The 18,156-nt window shown below is 43.8% G+C and overlaps 2 protein-coding genes across 10 annotated transcripts in view; both read right to left on the bottom strand.

The window, feature by feature from the left end:
- The window catches only part of TEAD4 (TEA domain transcription factor 4), a 60,299-nt gene extending 54,543 nt beyond the window's left edge, over positions 1-5,756 (bottom strand). For 2 of the 9 annotated variants that reach the window (XR_012463458.1, XM_074154543.1), the window contains exons 1-2: positions 767-800; positions 480-637 (exon numbers count right to left, since the gene is read on the bottom strand). The gene's annotated coding sequence lies outside the window, so the exon portion shown is untranslated. Of the gene's footprint in view, positions 1-352; positions 638-766; positions 810-5,018; positions 5,098-5,443 lie in introns of those variants that run through there. The other 7 variants (XM_074154551.1, XM_074154590.1, XM_074154535.1 and 4 more) reach the window with 6 other exon arrangements.
- A 6,340-nt stretch (positions 5,757-12,096) lies between these two features.
- The window catches only part of TULP3 (TUB like protein 3), a 30,387-nt gene continuing 24,327 nt past the window's right edge, over positions 12,097-18,156 (bottom strand). Inside the window, exons 9-11 of the mRNA XM_074144222.1 lie at positions 17,812-17,910; positions 15,414-15,585; positions 12,097-14,908 (exon numbers count right to left, since the gene is read on the bottom strand). Coding sequence (XP_074000323.1) covers positions 14,775-14,908; positions 15,414-15,585; positions 17,812-17,910 — 405 coding nt within the window. The 3' untranslated portion in view covers positions 12,097-14,774. The remainder of the gene's footprint in view (positions 14,909-15,413; positions 15,586-17,811; positions 17,911-18,156) is intronic.

The raw sequence follows: 18,156 nt of genomic DNA, 5'->3' as shown, positions 1-18,156 counted from the left end.
GGTTAAGCCCTTTACTAAAGCCTCAAGACAAAAGCAAACCACAAACAGTCAGAACAGGTATATAAAATAAGACTTCGATTCAGTCGACCAATTAAGCATGTGTCTTGATTTTACTAGTAGTTAGATGGGAGCTTAAAGGTATTTGATACTTCCAATAAACCAATGCTTCAGTAAAGTGAAGAACAACAACGAAACGTCTGCATCAGGTGAATGAACCCCACTCAGGGCTACCAGCAAAGCCACACTCTCCTGGGGTATTCAGAAGCCACCCCGGCTTAGTTGTGGAGTACATGCTCCACCTGGAACATGCAGCAGGTAAGTGTTCAATGTAATGTGAGCATTCAATACTTACAGCTAAGATGATCACTTCAGCTGACACTGAGGAAAGTCCACCCAATTTGGTTTTCTGTAAAAGAGTCTGAAATTTCCTAGCAGACAAACAGACGCCAGCCATTTTAGCTAGATTCCAGCTCTCTTACCGCTTTGATACAAGAGACAGTAGAGCCGTCTTCAATTCTGACTAGCGTAATTTGGAGCTCAGAACTCTTCCCTCTCAATTGTGGCATAAACACACTGTCATTTCCAAACTGCTGAACATATAGGGATTTCACAGAAAGCGAGTGAAAATCATGAGAACCTGTAAGTACAACCCCAACCAAATGTGAAACACTAAGCAAAAAAAAAAAAAAAAAAAAAAAAAAAAAAATGCCAAAAGTTGATAAACACAGGTTAAACTTGCCCCCAGATATTACAGGAAAGCACAAACCTTCTGACTTATCTCTTTTGCCCTTCCAGACCCTTCTCACCAGGAAGGTCAACAGGTTATATACCTTCTGCTGGACTAATCTACAGGAGAACAAGGGCAGCTAGCCAAGCAAAACTAGATTCTTAAAGGGACACAGCCAACCACAGACTTGACTTGTTTTTAAAACGTGCTTATGAATAAAACCTGTGACCAAAAGCAGTGGGAAAAGACGCTGCTTCTCTATTTTTCAGTTAGCTTGCCAGGTGGATAGAAACAGCGCTTTACATTGTTTCCCCTGCACAGTTATTTTCTTCTGTTTGCATTGATCCTTCACAAACAAACAGGGGTAGGAAAATAAATAGTTTTAGTTATTTATGGAAAGATAAATCAAAGAGCAGTGAATGTACTTGGAGAAAATCTTCTTATGCAAACCTCTCTCTTATAAGCTGACAAGATTTTCAAACCAAGAGAGCCTCTCTAAATCCTGCTGGTGTTATCAGGGAGCTTTATTTCAAGAACCTGCTATGGAGAAGTATGATCAGGTAAGATGAACTTAAGACACATCAGCAAGTCTTTCCGTTTCAGTATCCACATGCTCAGTGCTCTCTTGACTTTTCCTCCTTCAGTTAAAGCAGTCCTGGTAACAAGAGATTAGATTTTGTCTGGACATGTCATTAACGGCGACCATACTGTTTGAGGGGATGCACTTTGAGGACTATGCTAATTTATTTTCTCTTTGGCAATAGCAAAGCAGATGATTCAAAGTCTTGTTTCCAGGCTCTAAAAGCCACTGGCGCTCATGTCTTAGAAGTACAATGAAGTAAAGCATCTACCCTTTGGCAATCATATTCTAACAAAGGTAAGAACAAGATAATTATAAACCTGCAATGAAACAGAAAAACAGCCAGTGACTCAGCCAGTGGCACCGGGAACTGGAAAACCTGCCCCTCCCTAGCAGGAAAACATCTAATTCATATGGTGTTAAAAACAAAGGGGAGTGACTGCATCATCTCCAGAAAAAGGAGGACCCAAGGGGCAGGAACCACAAAAACAAACAAAAAAAACCCCACCCAAAAATCCCCCCCAAGAATCCAAAACACCACCTCCAAACCCCAAAAAACTCTTTCTAATAATCCAGTCTCAGATCTTATAATGAGCTGCATGCATGCAAATTCCTGACTGTTTACAAGGCTCTACAAAGGAACATGTTGGGCATTTATTTAGCGTGATGGTAGACATAATGCAGAAGTTGGAGAGAGAGAGAAGAGCATACACTACTGTAAATCTTGATAAACTTGATTGTTCTTCAAAGAAGGATAGAATTGCCATGAAATTAGGGAATGAAAAGAATACAGTGCATGATGTAATAGGTTTAGATTTAGAATAGCATTTGCTACTCTCCAAGGAAATCATAGCTCAAAAATTACTTCAAACTGGCTTTGGAGAGTACGGCTCATATTATTGGAAAATTAACTAACAGCTTCAAAACTAAGTGGAACCAACAGGTACTACTGGGCTGCTGCAGGGATTTTTGCCAGTCCAGATTTCTTTTACATCTTAATTAGAGATCGAAGACTGAATAAAGGGAATGTTAACAAAACTTGCAGGTGATACAGAATGAAGTTTACAAACACCAGTGGATAGAAACAACCCAAAGAGATTCAGCTCAAAAACAAACAAGAGAAGCAGGGGGGTACAAACAAGACTATGTGGAAAATGTAATGCACAGAAACTGCAGAAAAAACAATAATAATAATTAAAAAAAAAAAATAGATAAATCAAAGAAAAAGCCCTGCCAGAAGCAGGAACTAAAGACATGCAAGAGCGAGAATGCTGAACAAATGAGAGCTATCTGCAAAGCAAAATACTTCTACAAAATGTAACTTTTGCCTGCTTGTGCTCAGATACCGCCTCAGGCAACAGGGATGAATCACCTCCAACATGTGGAATATTAGATCTCAGTCTGCAAAAGGAACAGAAGATTATTTCACTATCACAGCAGCAACTGTAGACGTGGTCCAAGGAACTACTTCAGGTGGGAAAAGATGGCAATGTTGCTAAGAAAATATCCCCATTCTTCCCCCACTGTCCACCTCCTAGTAACTGCGCCGCCTTCTGCAGACACACCAGCATTTACCTGACCGTAGGATTAACTGGACTGGAGAACAGATGTGGCTGAAAACTAACTTGCTAAAAGAGGGTGTTACTTTTCATCTGGGTCAGCCCCCTGGCCCAGGTCAGCAAACAGTAGTGCCAATACCCATGCCAGCAACAAAGGAAAGAGGTGTGACAAGTACGGAAACGGACAGCTCGAGGCGGTGTGGACAGGTTCTTCCTACAGCAGTGCCAGCCTAAAGTCTTTGTGGAACCACTGCTTGAGTTACGCTGTGACAGAACCAAGAGCTGAAAGATATAAGAAAAATGCGTCTTTTTCTGATTAAGGAAGGAAAGCCATGAATGAGTATAATGTCGCTCCAAAGAAATATGCAAGCAGCATCTGTTGGAAACTGTACTTTTCAGCAACCTTCTCAAAACTCTACTTACAGTATCCGAATTCTGTAAAATAAATATCTTAGTAAGAAAACCAACCGCAGCAGTGATTTTATTTTAAACCACAAGCAAGATTCTGTGCCATGGAGCCTTTTTTCTCTTCAGAGCTTGGCAGTACTATTCTCATACCGTTTTCCTACAGATGTTCCGTAATACACTAACATTAAAATACTTCTCACAGTAATAAACTAAAATACTTTAAAGCCATCGGTAAAATTAATTGAAAAATCCAAAAGATGTAGCAGGAAACAAGAGTGGAAAAATTCCCAACAACCATTCTCATACACACTAATCGCTCCCAAGATCACCTCCGAGAGGAAACAAACAATGAGCTGATACTCTGGTTTAGAGATGACAGGCTTTGTTGCATGTTCAAGTTTGTGGGAACCATCCAGACCGGGATTTAGGAAAATCTCATAAGGTGACTGCACTTACTTTTCTGGCTGCCAACCCGACTTCCAAAGACAATCAGAGAGTCCCTCAGCATCCAACAGCCCTAATAAAGAAGCCCCCCTGTATTCATTACAGCACGATCCAGCCTCTTCTCTGGCCTGAGAAACAGCTGTTAAGACCAAAAGGCTTTAACTGCACAGGTGATGGTACAGCGACTTCAAACCGGCCCTAGGACTGACAGCCACAGTCTGCTCTCCTTCTTGTTCTGTTCCTCTCCCTCCTCCCTGCTACTCTATGCCCTGTCCTACTGCCCACTGCCTTCCGCAGGAGAAGGAACAATAAGACCTCTTACATCTACACAGAGAGACGGACAGACAGGTGAATGAATGCTCCATTCACTTTGCACACAGCGCAATCAAGCCTAGGGGAAGCTGATCTGTTCTGAGTAATAGGAAACAAGAAAAAAAAAAAAAAAAAAAAAGTCTCTTTCCCTCTGTAGAGTATTCGCAGAATTCAAATCTTAAGGTTAGAAAGTAACGTGAGTGTAACTTCAGGTTAAACAAAAGCAAAAAAAAAAAAAAAAAAGTAAAATTGGAAGATCTGTTGTGGTTTGGTTTTGGTCTGTTTGCTGTTGGGTTTTCCTCACTTACATACGACCGTTCACCATAAAGTATTTTGCAAAAGCAAGGATTACACTCCTTCCTTCTACAAAAAACCGCTGTATCTTCAGCATCCCATACAAGGAATCGTTTAACCTCCATAAGATAAAAGATTACTTGGCAAAGCGTTTTGTTTGCGTTTTGTTTTTTAATTTAAACCCTTTCCAGGGGCATGCCATCAAAACTCAACTCCAACTTCAGAATAACTGATCTGAGACCGTAGTATTCCCTCATCTTGTGGTAAATGCCCTGTAACAACCCACAGACCTTCTCAAGGATGGGTTTGCTTATGATTTTTGTTCTTTTGTTTTTCCCAAAAACATTTTTCATAACTTACATTAAAATTGATTACAGAAAGTACTGATCCTTCTCTCCACTCTCCCCCAATAACGCGTCTACAAACGGTACAGAAACCTGTATTTTCCCATTAAAAGTGCTAGCGGTTTTCTGCCGGCACGACGAGCGACTGAGTTCCCGAAGTCCCGGAGCCGGCAGCCCCTTCCCGACGGGCGAAGCCGCCGGAGCCTCCATTGAGGATGTTCCCGTCGCTTCCTTTGTACCCTTCTGCCTCCTCTGCCGCACGCCAGCGGCTCCGACCCCCCCCCCGCACCCCCCCCGCACCCCCCCTGCTGCGGGCGCCCCCGCACCCCGCGCGGAAAAGCGTGTCCTACCCGGGAGCGGCAGGAGCGGGTGTCGTTCAGCGGAGGCAGCGGGGACCGGCTTCAAACCCCGTTTCTGCTCCAGGACGTTCTGCCGAAAGAGCAGACGAGAGCGGTTACTGCGTCCCTGCCCCCGCTCCCGCCCCGTCCCCACCTCCGAGCCCGCGGGCGTGGGAGAGGGGGGCTCGGACGGGGGGAGCGGGGCGGGTCAGCTTCTCCCTCGGCATCGCTGCCGCCAAGTCGGAGAGAAAGAAAAGTTGCCGGGGAGCCGCGGCTGCCCTCGGGGTGGGCCCTCGGGGGCTCCCCCTACTCCAGGTCCCGCAGCGGCGGGGACGGCGCGAACAATGCCGGGGCGGGCCGGGCGCTGCTGCCGGGCGGGGAGCGGAGCGGAGGCGGCCCGGGGCGGCGGGAGCGGAGGCACAAAGCCCGCAACTCACCTGAAGGGCAGGGAGCGGGCGGCGGGACGGCGAGCCCGGGCGGCGGGGAAGGGGCGGCGGCGGCGGCCGCGGCCGGGCAGGAGTTCGGGAGGAAAAGGGAGGGTTTTTATTTCCCCTGGAGTTTGAAAGCAGGAAGCGAGGAATGCGAGGAATGAGACGCTGGTATGAAACGAACGCGGCCGAGGGAGGGGGCTGGCGGCTGAGGCAGGGGCTGGGATGGGGCGGGGGAGGGGACTGGCCGGCGGGGGGGCGAGAGAAGGGCCGAGGCGGAGCCGGGAACAAAACCCGGCGGGGTCGGGCGCTTCCCGGCCAGGGGCCGTGCTCGACCGGGGCGGAGGGAAGGCGGGCAATAGCCGGAAGAGGGGGCCGGCGGGGGCGGGGGAAGGCGGCCCCGCACGGCGCGGAGCGGAGGAAGGAAACTCCGGGCGGGGGGGGGGAGAAGTTGGAGTCCGCGGCCGGGACGGGTCGGCCTCGGAGCGGGGAAAAGGCCCGGAACGGGCGTCGCTCGCCGGGTGCTTTCCCAGGGACGGGACTCCGGCGCCGCGGGAAGTCGGCGGAGGCTCAGTAGCCGCCCGCTCCGGCCGCCGGGGCCGAGCGTCGGATGAGGGGGCTCCGCTGCCGCGGAAGCCGTCTCCGCCCGGCAGAGGGACACGGCTCCTCTCCGCAGCCCCTTCGAGCCGGGCGCGGCGCGCGGACCCGTCCTGGAAGCCCCTTAGGGATGTGCGATGCGATTTCCACCCAGCGTAGCCCAGCACCGAAACCAAACCAACCCCAACGCCGCAGGAGCGGTTGGAACAGTGTAATCGTCCCGAGAGCGTTCCAGAAAGTAAACTGCTCACCGAACAGCAAAGGGGTGTCCTCTGTGGCTTTCCTCAATCGCTCTGCAGGTAATCGACCTTAAACTGGCTGCCCTTTCTCCGTGGAAGCTCCACACATCCCTTTTTTCCCCCTCTGCCTTCTCTTCCCCGTCTTCATCTGCAAAGCACATTCCATGGCCCGTTACTACATTGACAACACACTGCGGATCCAAGCACAGGCCGGTACAAACCCGGTGCAGCCACCAGAGTAGGCGGCCCAAGCGTGGTGGCAATGCCCCGTGCCCGTCAGACTCGCCTTGTGGCAGGTTGGTTCCAACCGGGTCTGATCACTGGTCCGGTTCACTGGGCAGCTCTTCTTTTCTATCCGTTCCTACGGCTTCGGCTCTCCGTTAACCTCCTCCGTATCACATCTGTTCCCAAGCCACCAACTCTCTTTTCCTGGCCTACTGCGCACACAGCGATCAAGGAGAGGGCTACCAGCTCGTTTTCCTGGATGCCTGTTTTATTGTGCCCCTCCACGCTTTGCAGACACCGTCTCTCTCTTCTTTACAGCAACGGTGTATCTTCTCTGTTAAGTCCCAAAGGTCTTTTACCACTGTCTCTTTTTCAAGCCAACTCTGGTCAGTCTTCCGCTGTGCTCCTGTTTACTTTTCATTTGCATTATTTCTCCTTTGCTCTTGTTACACTTGAAAATCAATCATCAGAAACACCCAAGAAAGCAGGATGATAATCAAAACCAAGCCCAGGGAATTCAGCCATTTCTATTTGGAGCACTGTAACTGTGAGCAGTTTTCCCTGCCCGTGTACCTTTCAATTAATTTAATGAATTTAATCATTCAATTATTTCATTAAAATGAAAATAATTTAATTATTTGCACAACACCTGCCCTACAACTTCAAAAACCCCTTTTGCGTATCATGAGACCTAGAGAAAACTTTACTCTTAGGCTGTTGTTCTAAAATGCAGAGTATCATACTAATCAGCATTGCAACACTTTCTCCTAATATTTCCCTGCTTGTCTGCCTCTGCTGTCTCTTGTCTTAAACTCATTTAGAAAATTTTGATGGAGAATCCATCGTTTTGTGCCACGTAGCACAAGAGGTCCAGACCCAAGATATACCAGGCAAATACATAATGCTGACTTGAAAAAAGAAGCATATTGGTACAAAGCACTGTTTAGATGCTTGCATACTACAGACTTTTAACCACTTTATCTGCAGAAACCATCTAAAGTAACAACATTTACGTCTTTTCCAAGGTGTACGGAAAGTGTATTTACCTCTTTTCCAAGGTATATGGATATAGACCAGAAAGAAAATTACCAGCACAGGAATGCCAACAAGCTGTAGCAGAAAATGCTGACACGAGACTGAGAGCTGCACTAAGGTTAGAAAGCCACATCGCCCAAACCAGCAGCAGTAGTAAAAGAGCAAATTTAGTAATGTAACTACATCCTATTAGCAGCTCTGGGAAGTGTAGCTACAGCAGCAAAATAAACTTTTTCCTGTCTCCAGCAGGTGACCTTGTCACAGATGTCTGGTGTGCACACAACTACCTGTGACAGTTATGACACAGCTTTGTGTAAAACTTCAATATGTTGAAGAAACGGATTAAGAAAAATCTCAGCTTTTGGTAAGAAACTGAAGCTAAAAAAGTTTGTAACTCTTTCAGGTGCAGAGAAAAGACTGAAAACAGGTCCTAAATGTGTCCTAAGGACTCAGAAACCAGATGGCAAAACCCATCACCTTCAAAAATTAACTCTTGGGATTTGGAAGGCCAACTCAATCTCTTCATATTTTTTTTTTTTTTTTTTTTTTAGTTTGGCAATGCTGAAGAGAACTGATATTGATAATCCTTTTTAATACACTTAAAATTGCTTTTCTTTGAAAGGCAATGCAGCAATCATTTTATGAATACTTAAAAAAAAGTTTTCTGATACAACTGCAGGAACTGAGAGTATATACAATGTAAATAAGACAAAGTTACAAAATTCAATGAAATTATTGGGGGGGAAGTGTTGCTATATAAGCCCTGTAATGATCTCATTTAGCCACTGCTTTTACTAAGCCATATTTAAAAACATGTCATTTAATGAAAAAACAAATACACGTTGAAGGTAGCTGACTTCTCATCGCATCTGTTCACCATAAATTCTAGACCAGGTCTCGCGATTATGTGACTAGCGGATTGTTTTGCTCCTGTTTCCTTGCAGAATCAACAAAGCTCAAAGAGAAAGAATTGAAACCTATTCCTTCCTGTCAATCATCACATCATCACACAAATTGTTTGCAGGACTCTAGTCAATTACAGTTGGAAATCCACTCCAGAGAACAGAGGGCGAGTTGGGGGGGGGGGGGGGGCCTCTGGAGATCATCTAGTCCAACCCCCTGCCAAAGCAGGTCCACCCAGAGCAGGTTGCACAGGAACATGTCCAGGAGGGTTTTGAATGTATCCAGAGACGGAGGCTCCACCACCTCCTTGGGCAGCCTGTTCCAAGGCTCTGCCACCCTCAAGGTAAAGAAGTTCCTCCTCATGTTTAGATGGAACTTCTCATGTTCAAGTTTGTGCCCATTTCCTCTTGTCTTGTCACTGGGCACCACTGAAAAAAGACCAGTCCCATCCTCTTGACACCCTCCCTTTGAGTATTTATAGGCATTGATCAGATCCCCCCTCAGTCTTCTCTTCTCCAGACTAAAAAGACCCAAGTCCCTCAGCCTTTCCTCATAAGAGAGATGCTCCAGGCCCCTCATCATCTTTGTAGCCCTCTGCTGTACCCTCTCCAGCAGTTCCCTGTCCTTCTTGAACTGGGGAGCCCGGAACTGGACACAGTGCTCCAGATGGGGACTCACCAGGGCAGAGCAGAGGGGGGAGGATGACCTCCCTCGACCTGCTGGTCACACTCTTCCTGATGTACCCCAGGATGCCATTGGCTTTCCTGGCCACAAGGGCACATTGTTGGCTCATGGTCATTCTACTGTCCACCAGGACTCCTAGGTCTTTCTCCTCAGAGGTTCTCTCCAAAAGGTCAGCCCCCAACCTGTATGGGTGCAGGGCGTTATTCCTCCCCAGGTGCAACACCCTACACTTGCCTTTGTTGAATTTCATCAGGTTCCTCTTTGCCCAACTCTCCAGCCTGTCCAGGTCTCACTCTATGGCGGCACAGCCTTCTGGTGTGTCAGCCACCCCTCCCGGTTTTGTATCACCAGCAAACTTGCTGAGGGTACACTCCATCCCTTCATCCAGGTCATTGATGAAGGTATTGGAAGAGGACCGGACCCAGTACTGACCCCTGGGGAACACCACTAGTTATGGACTTCCAACTGGACTCTGTGCCACTAATAACATCCGTCTGAGCTCTGTCTTTCAGCCAGTTTTCAACCCACCTCACTGTCTGTTCATCTAACCCACACTTCCTAAGCTTACCTATGAGGATGCTGTGGGAGACTGTGTCAATAGCCTTGCTGAAGTCAAAGTAGACAACATCCACCTCCCTCCACTCATCCATCCAGTCATGCCATCATAGAAGGCTATCAGGTTAGTCAGACATGACTTCCCCATGGTGAATCCGTGTTGACTACTTCTGATAGCTTTCTTTTCCTCCATATGCTTTGAGATGATGCCCAGAACGAGTCGTTCCATCATCTTTCCAGTGATGGAGGTGAGACTGACCGGCCTGTAGTTTCCCAGGTCCTCCTTCTTGCCCTTTTTGAAGATTAGGATGACACTGGCTTTCCTCCAGTCCTCAGGCACCTCACCTGTTCTCCAGGACCTTTCGAAGATGACGGAGAGTGGCCCAGCAATGACTTCTGCCAGCTCCCTCAGCACTCGTGGGTGCATCCCACCAGGACCCATGGACTTGTGGGTACCCAGTTTACTTAACTGCTCCTTAACTTGGTCTTCCTCGACCAAGGGAAAGTCTTCCTTTGTCCAGACTTTCTCTGTTTCCTCCAAAGTCTGGGACTCCTGACGGCTGGCCTGAGCAGAAAAGACTGAAGCAAAGAAGGCATTTAGCAACTCCGCCTTCTCTGCATCCTCCGTCACCATGACACCCGTCTCATTCAACAGTGGGCCCCCATTTTCTCTAGTTTGCCTTTTGCCTCCAATATACTTGAAAAAACCCTTCTTGTTGCCTTTGGAATCCCTTGCCAATTTTAATTCCAAGGAGGCCTTGGCTTTCCTCATTTCATCCCTGCGTACTCTAATGGCATTCTTGTAACCTTCCCAAGCGGTCAGTCCCTTCTTCTGTGCACTGTAAACTTCCTTCTCCCACTTGAGCTTTTTCAGAAGCTCCCTGCTCAACCATGCAGGTCTCCTGCTTCCCTTGCCTGATTTCTTGCTCTTAGGGATGCACCGATCCTGAGCTTGGAGAAAGTGATGTTTGAATATCAACCAGCTCTCATGAGCCCCCCTACCTTCCAGAGCCCTATCCCATGGGATTTATATATATAATAAAGTGTTCAATTCAATTAAACATTTAAAAAAAAAATCAATCCTTTGTTTTCTTCATAATTTTAGGCTGTTTTGTTGTAGACAGTGCAATGGTTTGCCTTGTTTGGAAATGTTAATTTAATCAAACTAAATGATCACTAATTCCATCCTCTAGAATACATTCAACCATTTATGTGTTCTTTAAATTAAATGTTTAATTACCTGAGTGGTTTACAGTTACAATAGCCTATACCTTAACGCATTTTGGTTATGTTTGCTTCTGGACCATTTTGGGACCAAAGAAGCGACTTCCAGCTTCCAGCATGGAAAGAATAATTCCATATAGAACATGTTAAGGGATGGAGTGAGAAGACAAAAACAGTCTTAGACTCTACAGTTTGAGATACAAGAGTAACAGTGTGTACAGCATCTCTGCCTTCTTTCATGGCAGGGCTTTCAATTCTTACCACTTCACAGCTGTAGCAGGCTGTGTTCCCTGTAGTCAGGAAGCTTCACACCAGCGCTGCTTTTCCACTCATCTTCATAACTATATTCTGGGCCAAATCCCTCGGTCCTACGATACCTCAAGCGTCTTCATTCTAGGTTTCAGCTGTAGTAGTTCCCAGCTGTAGTAGTTCAAGCTGCAGTTATGTACAACAGTTGACACTGTGGCAGAGATGAGATTCCTGACTCTCTCAAAGAAGGAACCTGTCCATAGTCCAGTTTCACAAGACTTTGCACAAACTCTTAGCTCTTGGCCTGTAAATCCTGGGGAAGGTTTTGCTTACCTTCTGTAGAAGGGACACAAAACCTAATACGATGTCAACTGAGAGATTTACAGAGCTGTTAATGCTAGCAAATAGAGGAGCACACTAAGTAAAGTATAATATAATTATTATGCCAACAGTAACAAAAGCCTCTGTCCTACTCTACCAAATTAAACAACAAAACCAACGAGAATGGGACTGAGCTGTAAAAGAGCAATAAACTATTCACTGTCTTATACATCTGTGAGCCAAGGAGCTTATAGCAGCCTGGGAGCTGTTTTAGTCTTCTAGGTTTGCCTTTAGGATTCATATTTAACAGTTTAATATCCTTCCTTCTTTAAGATATCTTTGGGATTTCAAGAATGTTACATTTGCATGTATGCAACTAATACTACTGTACTAAGAACAAATATCCAGTAGTATTTCCTGATCAGTTTTCTCTCCCAACTAACCCCAGTCTGGCTCAGATGGCAATAGTGGAAAACGAAGAAGTGATAAGCAGCCAGCATGAAGAATAAGGCCTGCACACTGAGGGCTGTGTCAGTTTCTGATTGCCAGAACCACCATATCTCCTCATACTGAGGTTCATACATCTCCCAGCGGAAATAGGAAAAAATAACCACTTCAACTTGGTTTTTTCATCTTAGCCTTGTATTATTTCAGTTCTTCATTCAGAAATATATGGCATTGTATTTCAACAGTAGAATGTGTTCAGATGGACAGTAGGAAAATGCATAAGGAACCATCTCAAAAGCCCTAATTGGAGACTGAGAGAAATATTAAAAACATGGGGCAGAGAAGTGCAACTAGCTTGAAGAGAGAATCAAATGGGAACCAATACAGGAAGACCTGCTGATGGGGAAAAAAAAAAAAAGAGTGTTAGAGAGACTACCCTTACATTTATTCCCAAACTTAGAAAAGCGTATGAAAAAAAAAACAGCACAAAGGAAGAGAATTGAGAATTAAAAAGGAAAAGGGAGACTGAAAAGAGATATGAGATACGACAGGAAAAAAACTGAAGTAGTATTGCAGTATCTAGTACAGGAGAAACAAAGAACACCCACGAATGACAGCAAAATCCTACAACCCCCCCCCTCATTTAGAATTAAGGATTTTTTTTTAATATATAAATTAGTTTATTTTCATTTAGATATAAGAGTTATAAATACAACTCATGTAAAACAGTATCTGATAAAAGAGCACTTAATCAGTTCATCTGTCTGCATAATTTGACTGAGACCCAGAGGCCCTGACCCTGCTTTGATCATTTGATGTCAACAAATAGATTGAAGGGCCAGTGGTGACCAGCCTAACTGAAAGGGTGAGTAAAGGGATGCTACCGTGGCCTTCTGAGCACAGAGAAAATCATCTTGAATTGGAAATTAGCCATCTACCTTCAGGTTACCCCAAACTAACATAAGGCAGTTTCTTTCACACAGTACTAGTCAGAAAAAATAATCTGACAGGCAACAAACTGACTTTAGTTTTTCTGGATGGGTAGAAGGAATGCAGAGCCATCAGCCAAGAGCTCCAAAGAGCACAACTGGAAAACAGGTCTTGTCCCCAGCCTGATGAGCAGGAAGTACATGAAGGCACAAAAGAGATCCACGATTCAAGGTCTCTTTGCTGACTGCTCTGCTGATGAGATCATCTCAAGACAATGGCTCCAGCTAATGCAGAATGGGCATCTGAGAGATACACGAGCTGGAGTTCTCAGTATCAATTCATAATTTACAGTTAAATACAGAGTTTACACGTTATCATCATAATTTTTTTTCCTTTATTTTTTTTTTAAGACTAAGTGATACCTACCACTGCAAAGACTCCAGAGACCAAAAGCAATAAATCTGGCTCTTGAAACAGAGACAATATCCAAAGCTGGAGAACACCTATTCTTGTCTCAAAAGAAAGAGTTTTCCAGGATCATCAAGAAAATGCATAACAGCCATGAAACAGGCAAGATAGTAACTGTTCTCTGCTTTAGTACACAGCAGTTGTGTGCACTACGAGGTTTACATGTCACAGTATACAGCAATTCACTCTGACGAATCAAGGCCATATGAATCAAGGAGCTGTGACCTACAGTCTGTATATTGTACATCCAGCATTCAAAATGGAACACTGGAAGGACATGTTGCAAAGCCCCTGATATATTTATTAATTTTTTTAATCTTACTGACGCCTTCAAAAATACCTGTAGTCTCCTTTTGAGGTAACTCCTTCTGCTAGTCAGGTTAAAATTATTTCTATAAAATCTACTTTAATATGTCATGACTTGAGATAATCTCACATTAAAAACAATGAAATCAGTCACATCACTAACTTATTCCTAAAAACTTAGCAAATTTTACAAAAAATGGACAAATTAAAAATATATCTGATCATCTTAGAGTCTAGATTCAATCAATCAGAACACTGCTTTTCAGGAATATTGTATATTGTTACAATACTACCTTCTGCCAAATTCAGCCGCATTCTATCATCTATTCAGTTTCATTTTTCACATGGTTAAGATTAACAGAAACTGCAATGGGTATAATATCACCAACTAAAAAGGGAGCATTTGAGATTTGATTGTTCTTTATTTGGTAAAAAGACCGTCACAGGATATGGAGCAATTAGAATAATGAAAGGGAACTGGACTATCAGCCCTAAGAGAGAATCATCCCACAAAGTAAGAGAAAAGTTTTTTTATTAGAGCCAATGTCTCGTTCCACCTCTGTATTTGTTGAACATTACCTATGGCTGCACAGAGCCATAGCCTGAATCCTTCTGTGTCTGACCATTGTAACAGACAGCAAAATGCGACACAGGGTAAAAGAGAATACATGCCGATAATTGTGCTCCTTTTTTCTGAGTTCATCTGATCAGGAACTCAAGAGTTCCTGATCATATCAGTAGCATCACCTCCAGCGGCACTGTGGAAGTTCCAAGGTATATGAACCACTAAACCATTATTTTTCTAATCCCAGCTGCAAGGGGTTCCAGTTGGGCTACATTCCTTAGCTTGCTCTCATGTAGCATCTGTTAGAAGGATTCTGAAAGCAGAATCAACACTGATGATAAAAACATCACCTATATTCTTTGTTCTTCCACAATACATACAGAGACTGCTTAGTCTTGGGACAGTCTCCTCAGATGGTCTACTGTCAACTACCATAATGCTCTGAGGCCTCATATTTGGTTTCTAATAAGCCTGCAGAAATCTGTCCTCCAGTTCCTTTCCATCCCCAATGTGCTTTTCATTAATCCATCTGGAACTCTTACAACAAGGTGCAGGGATGGGAGTGAGTTCCATGTTTCAAGTCTGTTGTCTCTCATTCACAGGCCAATTTACTATCAAAGCTGGAGAGTCCAATAGCAAAGGCCTGAAGAGCACAGAGAGGATAATTATAGTCCAGAGTGAACACATCTTCTGCTACGCGACCAAACTGCATCACAATGTAGTCAGCTGGGGAGAAAAGAAAGATTCAGAGACAAACAATTTCACAGTAAAGCAAAGAAAAAAAAAACCAACCCACAACCACAAACAAAAAACCACATGCCAAATATGGGTGGTTGGTGTATCCATACTTTCTCACCAGACTGGCCTTGAAATCTGTTCTCTAGAGTGCCTGTGTTATTCTAGAGATTACATTTCTTCTCAGAACCAAAGCTTAAACCACTCTTTTACTGGGCTGAAGGTGCCATATTAGTCCTTTTCTTTCCCCTCAGGAAGCTTGCATTTGCCCCTTCTTTTGCTGCAGCTTTGACAGCAGTCTCTGAACCCACCCGAGAAAAAGGGAGGCCTTATAAAATTTTCTTTACAGAAGAGAAGTCCCCAGTAATCCTGAGCTGAATTCCTTCACCCAGCCTCCCTTCTCCAGGAAAAGTGTCCTATTCCTCCCAAACCTCATGAAATAAATTGGGTTCTCCCCGTTCAAATAAGCCCCACACAATCTCCACCAGACTCTTACGGTCATTGTCATGGACAATTTGGAAATTCTTCACTGAGGCCTGAGTGACTCTCCCATGGAAATTCAAAACATAGGATTGAGTATCATCATTCCAGACTGGAGCCTTGTTGTGCAACTCAATGAGGTTCTCTAAATTTTTGGTTTGCCATTTTGACAGCAGACTCTCGTGTTCCTGTTCAGAAGAAAGAAATATATTAATCAGATTTGGAATGGCTTTGCTTTCAAGTACTGCCTCTCGTGTATGTGCACCCTGTCACTTGAAGGTCATTCCCCTTTTAATGAAACACGACAGCACTTAAACTCAGTCCTACTGAAAATTTCCTGCAAGTACCAGGAAGATGCTTCATGCATTCCCAGCCCAAGCATTCCTTTCCACTCAATAAGCTATCACTATATTTCCACCCAAACAAGAAAAATGAGTGAGAGAGAAGGAAATGTGTGTACAGGAAAAGCCACAATTCATGGGCCACAGATGACTGCCATCCTGCTAGCAGGAATCCTTTCTGAGTCTCATAAGCTTTCTCTGATCCTGTTGGATCCAACTTCCACTTACAACATTCTAAACTTTCTAAAAAAAATAAAATAATCTACAATTAACTGCGCAGTACCAGGCCCTGGGGTCCTTCAGTAGAAAGCCCAAAGTCTGCAGCGGGCTGCAAGTATGCTGTAAGTAGGTTAAATGTCATCCTATTGGGTCTAATAAGTGACGCACAATACGAAAAACAGAGAGAAATAAAAATAAAAAGATACAAAAAGGAGGTAAAACAGCACATTAAATTTGACAGATAGAATGGTTTACAAGGAGCTGCAAATAGTAGTGAGGGAAACATGACACAATTTAATTTTAAAACTTCTGCAACAAATAAAATCCAAACTGAAATAATATATAATTGAAATAACTGAATAATTAAAATATATAACTGTAATAATGCTAAAACTCCCAAGAAAAATAATCCAAATTGGAGTTATTTAATGGGAAAAAATGATCAAAAACCAACCTATTGTGGAGGTCTGACTGATAGAGCTATAGCGACTGTTTAGTATTGTATACAGATATGATAGTGGACTTTTGAGGATAACCTAAATAAAACTTACCATTCAGTTAAAACTAGTTACTTTATATCTTTATGTTTTATCTTTATTTACTTTTTAAAAGATCCAAAAAGAACTTTGAGAATTGGCACCAACAAAGTGCATTTAGATGCATTTTTAACTCCTTTAAAGTGGGGGCTCTATTGCTTAATTGGAGACACCACGCTACAGAGAAGGAAGACAAAACCAGAGTCAAACTGCTACCCTGAAAGCTTCACCAACTTTTCAGAACAGCTTTGTGTTTCAGCCTTGTCCACTGTCAGTACACTTGCCTGCTAGGAAAACAGTTGGGAAAATAGGGTAGAAAAATAAAGGCAGGGCATGGAATCATTACTGTACTGATGGGGCAGATGGGAACAGCAATTGGAAGATGATGAATAAATTTCCACCTCCAGATACTATTTCCCTGCCCATTCATAAAATTAAACCTCTTTTCCAGGCTCTCATAACTCTGAATTTCCACTTGTGAAGGTTTTTTTCTCTGGCTTTAACAAACACTCTTATCCTGCTCATATCTACTCACAACGTGGCTGCAAATACCATTTTCTAGCTTAAAACACCGATCATGACTTTCAGCCAGCACTTGTTCTTTCTGCATTTTGGTCTTCTATCACACCAAACATAAAACCCACATTAAGGGAACTGAAGAATTTTCATCATACACCTTAATATATCTTCAGATACGGTTCTGTAAGCTTTTAGCTATTACACCCCCCATATGTATGAGAAATCCTCACTGAACAGTCATCAGAAAACTCCATTCTTCTCATCCCACTTTCTCCTTAAAGAATCCTCCTTTTTTGTGATTCCTACAAAGAGACTGACAACATTCTGATCAAAATTGTATTTACTCTCTTGCTGCTACCCCAGAATACCACCTTATCTATTTATTATCTATCTGTTGTAATTCATATACTGGCTAAGAATGTAAGCTCCTGGGAGAAGCAAGTTGGTTCTGTGTTCAACTCTCAGAATAACAGGGTCCCACCCACGAGGAGGGGTTGTAGGTGCAACAGCAACAACAGACACTAGCCATTGCAATAGCTAAGAAAATAATATTTAAGCTGACCAAAGGACAAGTAAGGATACAAACACTATGCAGAAGGCTACACGTTAGCTAAATGGCAAGAACGAATTAATCAACACCTTTAAGCTACATTGTATTTACTCTCCATGAGACTTGCTGAAGTCCTGGGTATTAACAATCTTGCTCTAAAAACCGTGATTGTTAGTAACACCCAGACCTCTACGAGAAAGTTTTAAGCTTTTTCTCCAACCTGTAACATGACCAAACTCCATAACTCACATTTCGTGGATGGATTGGAATTCGCTTATGATTCATATTCATTCCTGGAATGATCACAGACATTTTTCTGGGACCCTTGAATCCTAATACATTGGTTTCCTGAAAGACATGGAAAGACATTCTTTTCAGTAAATGAGCTACTCCATCTCAAAGAAGGAGAGAGTAAAACTGAACTCGAATCCACATTTATATTGGTTTTTGGAGATTTGCTAGCTACAACTGCAGTAGCAGTTATCTAACTGCAACTGTGTTTAATCACTGAGAATAGCTTTCATTCCCATTTTGAGAACTGCGTTAAAAGACATACATAGTATTACCTAATTTAGAGCACATTTGTTATCCTAA

The sequence above is a fragment of the Numenius arquata genome, chromosome 1 (assembly GCF_964106895.1).
Source record: "Numenius arquata chromosome 1, bNumArq3.hap1.1, whole genome shotgun sequence".
In the NCBI taxonomy this organism is placed as follows: Eukaryota; Metazoa; Chordata; class Aves; order Charadriiformes; family Scolopacidae; genus Numenius; species Numenius arquata.
This window is presented reverse-complemented; position numbering and strand designations above follow the sequence as displayed.